The sequence below is a fragment of the Micropterus salmoides genome, unplaced genomic scaffold (genome assembly GCF_014851395.1).
Source record: "Micropterus salmoides isolate LMB-PRFRI ecotype aquatic unplaced genomic scaffold, ASM1485139v1 Ms_hic_scaffold_20, whole genome shotgun sequence".
NCBI classification, from domain to species: domain Eukaryota; kingdom Metazoa; phylum Chordata; class Actinopteri; order Centrarchiformes; family Centrarchidae; genus Micropterus; species Micropterus salmoides.
In genome coordinates this window covers 18,247,859-18,259,645 of record NW_024041151.1, presented here as the reverse complement: position 1 = coordinate 18,259,645, position 11,787 = coordinate 18,247,859, and the positions used below count along the sequence as shown (strand labels likewise).

General features: G+C 38.7%; 1 protein-coding gene across 3 annotated transcripts; it reads right to left on the bottom strand.

Moving 5' to 3' along the window:
• Positions 1-2,640: 2,640 nt before the first annotated feature.
• Positions 2,641-11,087, bottom strand: ccdc80l2 (coiled-coil domain containing 80 like 2). Of its 3 annotated transcripts, XM_038734738.1 has the most exons (13): positions 10,979-11,087; positions 8,662-9,063; positions 8,501-8,589; positions 8,225-8,398; positions 7,944-8,095; positions 6,675-6,974; positions 6,228-6,468; positions 5,887-6,043; positions 4,913-5,049; positions 4,313-4,464; positions 3,514-3,617; positions 3,240-3,320; positions 2,770-3,104 (listed from the first exon to the last, which is right to left on the bottom strand). In XM_038734738.1, the coding sequence occupies exons 2-13, from the start codon at positions 8,942-8,944 to the stop codon at positions 2,770-2,772; spliced, it is 2,205 nt and encodes a 734-aa protein (XP_038590666.1). In that variant the 5' UTR covers positions 8,945-9,063; positions 10,979-11,087. The 3 variants fall into 3 exon arrangements, with proteins under 3 accessions (XP_038590668.1, XP_038590667.1, XP_038590666.1); XM_038734740.1 differs by lacking the exon at positions 10,979-11,087 and having other exon boundaries at positions 2,641-3,104; positions 8,674-9,369; XM_038734739.1 differs by lacking the exon at positions 10,979-11,087 and having other exon boundaries at positions 2,641-3,104; positions 8,662-9,367.
• Positions 11,088-11,787: the final 700 nt, after the last annotated feature.

Genomic DNA, 11,787 nt, shown 5'->3' with positions numbered 1-11,787 from the left:
GAAGCACCAATAGTAAAAGTATGCAGATGTATATTATATTGAGGGAATATATATGTATTCATTCATTTTTACATCACTTTTATGTTGAAGCTGCAAAGGTGGGGTTTTATTGTAATTTCTTCATAGACAGGGTCACAATTCCCCCTTGGGATTAAAGAAAATGAGTGAAAAAATGACTTGAGTAAATGTAAGTTACTTTCCACCACTGATTAATACTAGGCTATATACAGTAAGTAAAACATCCAGTGGCCTTTAGCCACTCACATACTGTTATAATCAGACCCACTGGATGTTAACTCAGTTAATAAGTAGCTTCTTGAAAGTGTTTGCCAAGTGAGCTTGTTCCTCATTCTCTCTTTACAAGTTAAAAACAATACTGATGGAATGTAATATTGTCTTTTTAAACAATTAATCTTTAATATTTACACATTTTTAGTATAAATATACATAAAGACCTACATTAAACTATGTACAATTCATTCAATCTATTCATTATTCTTATTAATATTATTATTATTATTTGGTAAATGATCAAAGCAAACACTAAATAAACAAATAATAAACACTATTAAATTAACTATTCACAGTTTCTCATGGCAGCCTTAAATAAGAGTGTGGCAAAGTGACAGGGGTCACCACTGACATTACAACTTTGATATGCTAATGTGTTACAAATTCATATATATTTGTTCGTATATATTATAAATTCATCATACATTCATCCTTTGGTCTATGTTGGTCCATGCAGTAGCCCAATTTAGATACTAAAAGAGAAAAGCAGACAACAGTAAATCGTGAAAAGGAAGTTGATTAGCTCAGCCTCAGTGAACCTAAAGAGAGCTGAGCAGTCCCCCTAGTGGATGTCATGGTTGTCTTGGTATTATCTTTACTTGATGAAACAAATGAACTTTTACTAAGTATGAGAGATAATGTGCGATAATGATTTGTAGTTAAAGTTAAGCTTCTGTGTCCATTTGATATCAGATGAGTAAATTAAACAACAAAGCACACAAAACATAATTGCAACAATATGAGGGTTGAGTCAGTAATTTTAGCAGCCTAAGACCTTTAGGCATATTTAGGGTCACTGACAGCAAAGGTCGAGTTACTTTTATCATTATAGAGGGAGCCTCATTAGTAAAATGTATCCAACAAGAGGCAACGCTTTGCCACGCTTTGTCAAGTGAAACAGGAGAAAAGAAAAGTACTCTACAACAACAGCCAAGTTGATAAGAGACAAACCTAAAATGACCTAAAATTCTGTTTAATTTCTGCAATTTTCATATTCATTAAAACCAAGTATATGACAGCTTTTTTCTGTTGAAAAATTACTTTCTTTTGCCTACCTGAAGGACATTTTGGGATATCCAAATATTTTAGGGTTATGAGAGAAGGTGGTGTGGGACAAATAAGTAAAATTCACTAATTTAACCTGCATACACCTACTACTACTCCCAGCAGGTTGTGGCATGCTGCCTCTCCCAGGATGCACTGACTAGAAGGCACTCACCAGGATCTTTCCCCTTCACCCATCATCTATAACATGACACAGTCTCGTCCGCCTGGCTGCGATTTATTTAGACTGTGGAAAGTACAGCACCGCAAAATGAAAATGTGATTATTCCTGTTATGAGCGTGAGAAGCCAGATCTTCATTAACATATAATATTTGCTGCATCAACACTTGTCAGGATTATCTTGTTATTTTAATGTTTCAAGGCCTACTTCCCTCTTTCTGACTGTCAGAAACTAAGATCCACATTTGGGTGGTGTTTGTTGTGCAGTGTCAAACAGATGCATTTCCCCTGAAATGAGTGCATAACCTCTCATTTTGATGATTTGCTGAAAATGACTTTGGGATATCTCCAGTCCAGAGTTATGACTGTTCACTGCTCTCTTTTTACTGGCCCTGGATTGGTTAGGATTTATAAATCAGGGCTTCTAAAAGTGCAAAATTGCTTTTATGAGAAATGTGTTTTTTATTAACCGAATGACGTCTGATTTAAATAAATCACTCAAAATTATAAAATTATGCTTGTGCGTTCTACTGGTAACTGTAGTAAACCAAACATTCCCTAGTAGGATAGTGAAATTAACCTGACCATGGAAGATGTGGTGAAGTTTTTGTGTACACTGCAGACAAGTTGAATTATTCCTTTTTAAAGAATTGTTATAGCACTGACGCATGCATCGAGTCCAGCATCAGTAACTCTTTGTTTTACTGACCCTGATGTGTAGCTCGGAGTTTGAAAAAAGAACCTTTGTTTCCTTTTAAAAACTATTTCAGTTTCAGGATAGTAACATTTCAACAAAGGAACTTTGCATACTTTCCACAGTGAATGTGACTGCAAAGGACTCGATAGAAGTGTTGACAAAAAGCACTGCTCGGCTCTGGATGGACTTTCTTCCTTTTTCACTGTTGCTGCGTTTAGCAGATAATAACAGAGCGCGAACATTTTTAAAGGTGCACATGTGCTTTCATTAAGACTTTCTTGAATTAAACCATCCCAATATTTTCTGTTCTGCTTTTCAAATTTATTACTGCAAACATAAAATATTCAGCTTATTATTGTGGTGTCCAACAGATGCAGCATCATCATCTCTTTAGTATTTATAAATTGAATCCCGTGAGTCTTGAAGATGAATGTTTGAGGTTTTTATTTATTAGTTTACTTGTGTGTCATGAATGAGTTCATGTATTTGCTGTGTCGTCTTAAGAATTTAGGTAGCTCTTCTTCACACCACTGCGTCTTCTTCCTCCTCCCCCTCATCACTCCTCTGACCGGTGATACAAGTACGTCTCCTCTTCCCCTTCTTCATCATAGCCGCGATAATGCCCCTCCTCACTGCCTCCTCTCCCTCTGTCCTCGGGGCAGTGGATCCCCAGTCTCTTCTGCAGCTTCTCCTCTTGGTGGCGGAGCTCCATGGAGTCCACCAGGTCATAGATGTTGTCCAGGGACCACATGGGTGATTGGAACCACGCCTTGACGTTGCCGTCCTTTCCCACAACTAGCATGCTGAAATAGTCCTTACTGATCTTCAGCTGTTCTCTCAGATTGTTGACCGTGTCACGGGATAAAGGCTCAACTTCACTCTGACTGTGACCTGGAAGAAAAATGAAGACGAAGTAGAGAAATTTACAGTAAAAAGAGAAGACAAATTAAATGTAAGTTTAAATGTTGAACAAATACACAACAATGGCAATAAATTCCAAGTTCCTGCTCCACATGATTTACTCACCATTTAGAGGAAACAGCTCAACAGTTCCTGATGCTTTGTGTCCAGCTCCAGTCAGCTTCAACATGGCAAAGTGGCGAATACCTGAGGAAAGACCCGAAAAGGCTTATTGTGTAAATGAGAGGAACACATAAATGTGTCATGTAGCGTAATATAAATAGCAATATATTATTGCACAAAAAATGCTATACATTTATGTACATTTTTATACTTAGGATTTAACTCTGCCCAGTAAGACAAATACATTATTGGCTTGGATTGTCCCAGACATACTGACCCAGGTGACAGTCCTGTCCACTTAGCGCAGTGAGCTGCTGTTGAAAAGAGTAGTCGTCGTCTGAGGGTGCAGAGATGAGCAGCAGTCTCCTCTTAGACATGAACCTAAACAGCCATGAAACAGGGGATGTAAGTTTCAATGGTGTGGTACAAGTCAGCCACATTTCATTCAGCCATGATGTGTTGAGACACACTTTGGCCTACAAAGGCAGAGAGCAGTAACTTCAGAAGGGTAGGAAGTAATTTATTTTATATTTGTTTGGACTCACTATGTCTTCAGGAAATATAATTAAGAATTAATCTCTCAGCTTTTCTTCTACTTATTTTTTAAAATAATAATAACATTGCAATGAACAATAATAAATCAGTTTCCACCTTAGCTAGTACTTTGACCACATCAAATTATGAATTCCACTGGAGTCAAAAACTGGCAATTAGTGTTTCTATGCTAAGCTAATGTTTAGCTAGTTTTGCTGTGATTATTAAACATGTAGTTTCTTTGGAATTATGTTTTTCTATGGAAAAAGATTATGTGGTTAAATAAATGTCAAGTCAGATTTTGGCCTTTACAAAACTTTAAATAGTAAATATGAAGTTACTTCGTTTTAGCTTTGTAGGACAGATCAGTTCTAATTTGGAATTCATATGAAGATAAAGTAATAATTATGTAACATCAGGGCATATTAAATAAGATATTCCCAATAACATAAATCTTTTATATGATTTCTGAGGAGGCTGCAGACGCTGCTTGTCTCTATATAGTATAAGGTAATAACAAGAACTGATTTATAGTTCTATACCTGAGCAGTGAATTATCAGCTCCAGGCTGTTGCTTGTTTTTGGAGCAGACCGTAGGACTCTTCATCTCCGTTTCTTTTTCTGAGCGCCTTGAAGGAAAGTTGTCAATGTACTCGAACAGAGCAGGACTTGATGGAGGAGCCTCAAAGACTCTCTGTGGAAAAGATAAAAGGTATTTAAAAAAAGAGAAACCAACTTGTAGTCTGCATATTACATGGAATTAAATTTCATTGGTCTTTACAAGCCTACATCAGCAACAGTTCCTGACATAGCCAAAAAACAAACACAGCAATGACTATGAGCTGGATTACAATAGAGATCAGTTAATTATTTTGTAAACCTCTGACTAAATGAAGCTGGATTATTTTATATTGTTACAAATAAATGAAAGGATGACAGTAGTTATTGTCAAACACATTTGAAAGAATTGCTTGTGTGACTCTTGCCCTGGCTTGAAAACGTCCTGGCAGACGAGGTGAATGTCTTCATAACTCTGAGCAGCTGTATACTAGACTGCTGCCAGGTGTGAACATCAATAAGAGTGGGGCTAAAAATGAGCATGCACGAGCATGAGCAAACACAAATAAAAGTGCAGATCTTACATTGGGTTTGATGTCGTAGTCTGAGACAGTCATGGAAAAGAGGTCAGGGGATGACAGGCCGAGCTCTGCTCTCAACAGAGAAATAAGGCCTGAATCTGAGAAATTTTCTGATTGGTCACTGAGTGGAGGTTCGGACTCTGAAACACACACACACGTGAAATATTTGAATGAATATGTGTGCGTAGATGCAGAGGCAGGAGACACAATACAAGGGACTCCTTACAGTTTAGCCTAATGCAAGCCAGTACAAACACAACAACATTAACTATGACCCAGAACAACCATAAAGTTGAACAGACGCCTCTGAACAATGTTTCAGCCTTATAACCTTCAAGTATTTATTGCAGGGTTTTGATGTGGCATTATCAATACCTGTATGAACTTCTTATAAGCCAACACTGCAGTTTGTTTAAACTAAATTTTAACATGCTTACATGCTAAACTAAGATGCATTCTCATTTAGCTCAAAGCACCACTGTGGTTTTAGTTTCTAAAACCACAGTGGTGCAACCTCACAGGGCCACTAGCACTACCACTAGACTCAGTCTTGCTGCTGTTCAGCTGCTGACTCAAGTCTTTGAATTCAGAAGTACCCACAGCATATTAAGTGAAGTGAAGAGGATGCAGCATGAAAAACACCAATGTTACCCTTGCTACAACAAATACCAGAGTGAGGAAATTCACTATTTCAGTTCAGTGTTGTACTTCAAAGTGAAAGGAACCTCAGCTGCTGTTACTGTGGAAGCACCACATATCCCTTTGGTCACGCTTAAGGGAAAAAATACAGTGTGCTTCCTTTATTTGGTTAAAAAATACTCCAACAGTAGTTTTATTTATATATATGAAAAAAACAAAGTAACATCTGATAAGATTTTCCGATTACCTGGATCACCCCTGGCGAGAACCTAACCAAATGTTTTAGATGCAAATATTCAAACATACAACATCACACACACACAGAAAACACTTCTTACCGAGCTGGTGGTGTTGCAATGTGAGTGTGGCGTCACTTTCTTCACCCACAATGGTCGCCACAGTGATCTTCCTGATAGCGAGGTCACAGTGTTGCTTCTCGTTCTCCTCTTTCTGCTGGATGTACAGTGTTGCATCACTGCTGGGCGTTGAGATCAACTAGTACCAGGACAACACACACACAAACATATACATCACTCCAAATGGACGATACAGATCATGTGCAGATATGTCTTAAAGGTTCATTGTTTTGAATGCATTCAGAATGTGGAGTGTGGCCACTTTACACCAGGATTAGGGAGAAGGCAGGGAGAAAGCTGCAAGCAAAGGAGAAAGTTCTCACCATTAACCTTCTTGTCCCTTTTAAACTGTCCAAAAATGCTTTCAGGGCTGTTATATCCTTCTCACTGGCCTCTCTGTTGGACTTTTTACCTCTTCCTTTCCCTTTCTTTCCTTTTTTTCCTTTGCCCTTTTTCTTAGAGCTCTGTTTTTCCTGTGTGTGATCCTTTACATTGTCCTCTTTTGTATCTTCACTGTTTTTCCCTCCATGTCTTCTCTTTCCTTCTTCCAAAGTAGAGTCAGGCCTGCAGTAGAATAGAATAGAAAAAAAAAAGACTTTGATGTCCGGCCAGCACAGAAAAAAAGCATCTCTGTATGGTGTAAGGGGATGAAGAGGCGTGACATACCAGATGGTAACAGAAAATTCAGGCAGACTGTAACTGAAATCAATCAAACATCCACAGACATCTACTATATTACAAAAAATGACAAAGAAATATGAAGGGAGCACCTATCTTTCTTCACTTCTTCAGCACTCTTTGACACAGATGGAGAGGTGTGCACTTTTTCCTGTCGATTAGAAGTGGCCCGACCACCACTGCTCGAGTCCTTTCTCCCCTTACGGATAACAAACAATGACCGTCCACTCAGTATATCCTGGACCTTACTCTTTAGGGCCGCTTTTTTGTCCAGGGGAGGTTTTCTTTGTGCTACCACAGAAGTCACATTCCCTCGCTTCTGAGGGCTCAGTACCATCTTCTTCTTCATCTTTTTCCTTTTCATCACAATCTTCTTTTTAGTGGTTTTACACCTGAATAAAAAGACAACATCAAACATTTTGCATGAGAGGATTTGTGTATGTTTTCCTTGATAACTTCAACCAAAATGATACAGATTGAAATTGAATTGCACAGTCACTCAGATAACTGATCTTACACGGGACATGTGTTCTTTCCATCAGTGGATTAACAGTTTTTACAAGAATTTTCCATATCTCAAATTTTCAAATTGGACACAAGCAGAACACTCATAAGATCTAATCAAAATGCAAAAACCCCATGGTTGTTTTCAAATTCCACTCAGTCCACCAGTACATTTATTTCTTGCTTCCTGTTTTTTCACAACTCATCCTTATTGAATGTGGATGTTCTTGCAGGAGCAAGTTTTGTTGGAGGACTGAAACCCATATTTTATGCTACTGAACATGCAACATATGTTTTTTCTCATCCAAATCGAGTCTCTAAGGATAGGGTGTTGCAAAAAATGTATAGCCCCATGAGACAAATTTGTGCTATGTTGGCAAATATCAATAACAATACGAGGCTGCAGCAAAGCTAACGACTCTGTGAGGCTAAACTTAGACACAGCAGTACTTTGAGCTAAATGCTAACATACCCACAATGACTATGAAAACATGCTAATGCTAAGTAGGTGTAATGTTCACCATCTTAGTTTAGCATATTAGTATGCAAACCTATGTACAGTTGAGGCTGATGAGAATGTCATTAGTTTTCATGTACTGTATATGGTTATACTATAAATTGGAATTTTGACCAAATGATGGTGCAAATGGAAAAGTCAGGGAATCACCAAAGTTATTACAGTTCATCTGGAGGGTAATATGAATTTGTGTACCAAATTTCAGGATAATCAATCCAGTAACTGTTGAGACATTCCAGCATGAGCATGGCTAAGAATGGTTGACTTGTTATAAATCGAACTGAATGAACTTGTAAAACACTTCCTCGGTACAGTGAATTACACAGTGGTATGACAGAACCTCAAGTTGGATCCTTTTCTGGTCATCTTCTCCAGCTTCCTCATGGGGAACTGATCAATGAGCTCCAAAATCGCCTCAATGCGGACTGGATAAGGGAAGCGCTCGCTGACCCGAAGGTTCTTCTTCAGAACCAGCATGGTGAACCCTTGCTCCTGAAACAATTGGGAGAGCATAAAAATGTCAAGTCAAGAGGAGGTACCCACAAAGACAGTTTCAGAAAAATTTAGATTAAAAGAAATGCAAAGGGGCTGTAACTTGCCAACATAGTATTAACTGATTACCTGGCTGGTAAGCTCCAGGTAGTGCAGCAGTTTGGTAACGGTGTCAGGGTCCAAGCTCTCTACTGTTGCATCTCCTTGGAAGGTTGTTTTCTGGATTCGACCTTCCATCATGGCATTCTGGATGATGGTGATGATGAATGTGTCTCTTTCTGCTAGGCGGCAGTTTAGCCCTTTCTGAGAGAGACCCAAAAGGAGAAAGAAAAATAGTTAAAGAAGAGCTGGAAAGGAGACTGTTTTGAGTGAACTTCTAATATGGCGTATATATCTGTACAATACCTGCTCCATTTCTTCCAGCTGTTTCTCCATCATTCGAAGGTAGTGGTTATTGCGTGATGGGGCTGTTATCACCCACAGTCGCTTTTTACCTGGGGGGCAGAAAGGGAACTGTAAGGAGATAGACAAATAAACACATCAGCTGATCAGTTCATTTGTCTTGCCTGCAAAGTCACCCAGGAAATCGAGCTCCGGGGCCAGGATCAATGACGTCTCCCCGACTCCTCTGTTGTCTCCATGCTCTCTGTCTTCTTCCAACCCCAACCCTTGCTCGATTCCTGGAGGGAGGTCTGAATAGTCTCCCCAGTCTCTTACATTGGGGTCCAACTGATCCTTGGACTCTCTTCGACTGACGCCCGGCCAAGCGGTAAGCAAGCTTGGGTAGCTGAGGCTCCACAGGGTGGCAAACAACAGCAGAGGCCAGTGTGAGTTATAGAAATTAAACATCCTTACTGACACGGTTGGGTAGTTGATTTGTTGATCAGCTGGAATAGGTTAGCAGCTCACAAATCCTCCTCTGGCTAAAGAATACATTTGTTCACCACTCTTGGGCAGCAGTGTTGCATCTGAAACGGACAGGATGGATTCACCAACTGTTTAAAAAGTGATTCAAAAATAAAAAAGCTCTAGATCATCAGTCACAAAGTCCCCAGCTGAGAAATCCCCAGTCTTTGCAACCACATTCACAACCCCACTAATAACTGAAGCATTCTGTATCCTTACAAAACTGGTGGACTAAATCGGGGCATGAATCGCAAAGGTAAAAGGACAGAAAAGACTGCAGTGACGTTAACCCCTCTCACCAGCAGAGAGAGGCTGACTGGGGAGACTCTCCTCTGCTTGCAAACAGACACACACACACTCCTGTTTCACATTATACCCCAGGCTTGTTAACAGAAAACTCCTGGAATTTTCTGTGACTTCAAAGCATTTTCTTTTCTCTCTCTCTCTCTCTCTCTCTCTCTGTCTCTCTCTCTCTCGCACACACACACACACAAACACACACACACACACACACATTCTCAGTATGTGTATGTGTGTGTATGTGTGTGTCTCACAGCCGACTGTTTTGGTGTCTATCACCAACAGAAAATCAATCACTCACATATATACATACACACATACAGAGTATAAAATGCACATGGATGCTAATGCACCCTGTGAAGGCTGGCTTTATCTTTGATCAGGAGATTAAATGCTAGCAATGCTGACCTCCGACCTCCTTCTGCAGTGGGGCAAGTAAAGATATATCACGTTACCTGCATTATTACACCTGGCGAAAATTGATTGTATTTGACAGTTTAGATTTTAACATCTGTCACTACCCATCAGAGATTGGCACTGACCTGATCACAGACCATTGCAGGCTGCCTCACACATGTTGTCGACAGAATGAGGGAGTAAAAGTGGGAGTTTAGAGGTAGAGCAGTTTAGCTTAAAGCCATTTGTTCAGCCGGACTTAAAGGCAAATGGCAGCAACCATTAATAACCCAGACAGGATAACAGATGCTGAAGTCTGGAAAAGTTCAAACCAGTTCAAAGTTGTTAATCTATGCCCACAGGCGAGTTGACCCTGAAGACTTTCTGCCAAGAAAAAAGAGTAATAATTCTTCTGACTACTGCTCCCTAAAGGCTCCACTAACTAAAATCTCAACCACACTAAAACACAGCTATCTATCACTTAATGCACAGCCAACTATCAATTCCCACCAGGTATCAAACCCAGAATTGTCCCTTTAAACAGCTGATACTAGCACGAAGACCACAAAGCTCCAAATGTAACCATAAACTTGACTATCTACAGCCTTTTCTCTTCAAATTTACAAAATACAAAAGGATAATATATAATAATATAATGTCCTAAATGCTGGGCTTTCCAGCCCTGCAAAAGAAAGTAAACATACATGAACCACATTTATATTTAAATTCCTAAAAATTATTCTGCAACCAATGGAATAATCTGTGCATCTCAGAGCACAAACATGAAGCAAAACCAGTTAAATCTAACTGATAGCAGCATTCATTGAGAGTCAGATTGCCATATGAATTCTAATAAAAACGATATGATAATGGAATTGATTCATGATCCTATTGTTTACTTCTTTGGTCTGTTGCCATAAATTCATATTTTGATGGCCTTTGATGTACAAAAATACATGCCTGTTTTTTCAGCCATAAAATGTTTGAATAAGACTAAAGATGTGTGTGATTTCATAAAAAGGTACTGTATCTTTCTTTATTGTAACATAAACATCAGGTATCCATAACATGACCAAGGTAGCATTTAGTGGCACATTTAAGTTTCTTTTCAACATTAATTGACAACTGTAAAGGTATTTCAACATAATAACACACCTGAAAGAGACAATTTTTACAATAAGAAATGGATATGCGACTAATGATACCTTTCAAAATGCCCTGTCTATAAACATATCTATATACTAAACAGAGGTAGGTACAGCAACAGGCTGTGTTACTCACATGACTGAAAACAATGACTCTAAAGAGGCGTTGGGAACAAAATGAGAACCAGGCATAGCAACAATGCATTCCACCCTCTGAGCCGAATAAAGAGAACCAGATGATCAGCATGTGAGTGAGAGAGAGAGTTTATATACTGCAGTGCATATACCGTAATAAGTGAATGAATATGCTGGTGCAGAGTGAATGGATATGCTGACGACAGGATAAACAATGTTGTTAGTTACAATATTGTTACAATGTTAATTACTTTATTTTTCATCAACAAAGATTTACAGTGCAATCACAGAGAGATGCAAACATCATATTCAAATTCAAGAGGGAAGGGAAAAATTGAAATAGTGCACTTATATCAAACTGTGATGCTTTGGTCGCAAAATGACTAGTGCTATAATTACAAGGAGTGCATGTGGATGTCCATAAAATGGCAAAAGAGCGCCCATTGGTGGATGTATACAGAGTTGCATCTTCAGTGCTTCAGTTTTGGGACGCCATTTCTGATAAAGTACAAGGCACGTAAATGCGCTCATTAATCCATTTCTTTACTATTAAATATGTATTTGTATGGTGTTGCGCTTATCAATAAATATGCTCGTGCATATGCTCTCGACGTAAACTTTTGAGCATAACTTGTAAGTTAAGCCTTAACTGAAGAATCGGTTCATAATACAAAATATGAACATTAATGTTACTGTCAATTAATAAAATGTGGAGGTAACAGTTAGCTGGACACATTTTATATATATTTATATATAAAATAAAATGGGATTTTTCATGCATAGTCAGTGACTGCAAATCAAAAGTGATAG

Excerpts from the sequence above, each read along its gene's own strand:
- ccdc80l2 (XM_038734738.1), bottom strand. The coding sequence starts at position 8,944 with ATGTTTAATTTCTATAACTCACACTGGCCTCTGCTGTTGTTTGCCACC. Across the intron at positions 8,399-8,500 it reads AGCTGGAAGAAATGGAGCAG|AAAGGGCTAAACTGCCGCCT; the intron begins GTATTGTACAGA and ends GGTCTCTCTCAG. Across the intron at positions 6,975-7,943 it reads AGAAAAGGATCCAACTTGAG|GTGTAAAACCACTAAAAAGA; the intron begins GTTCTGTCATAC and ends CTTTTTATTCAG.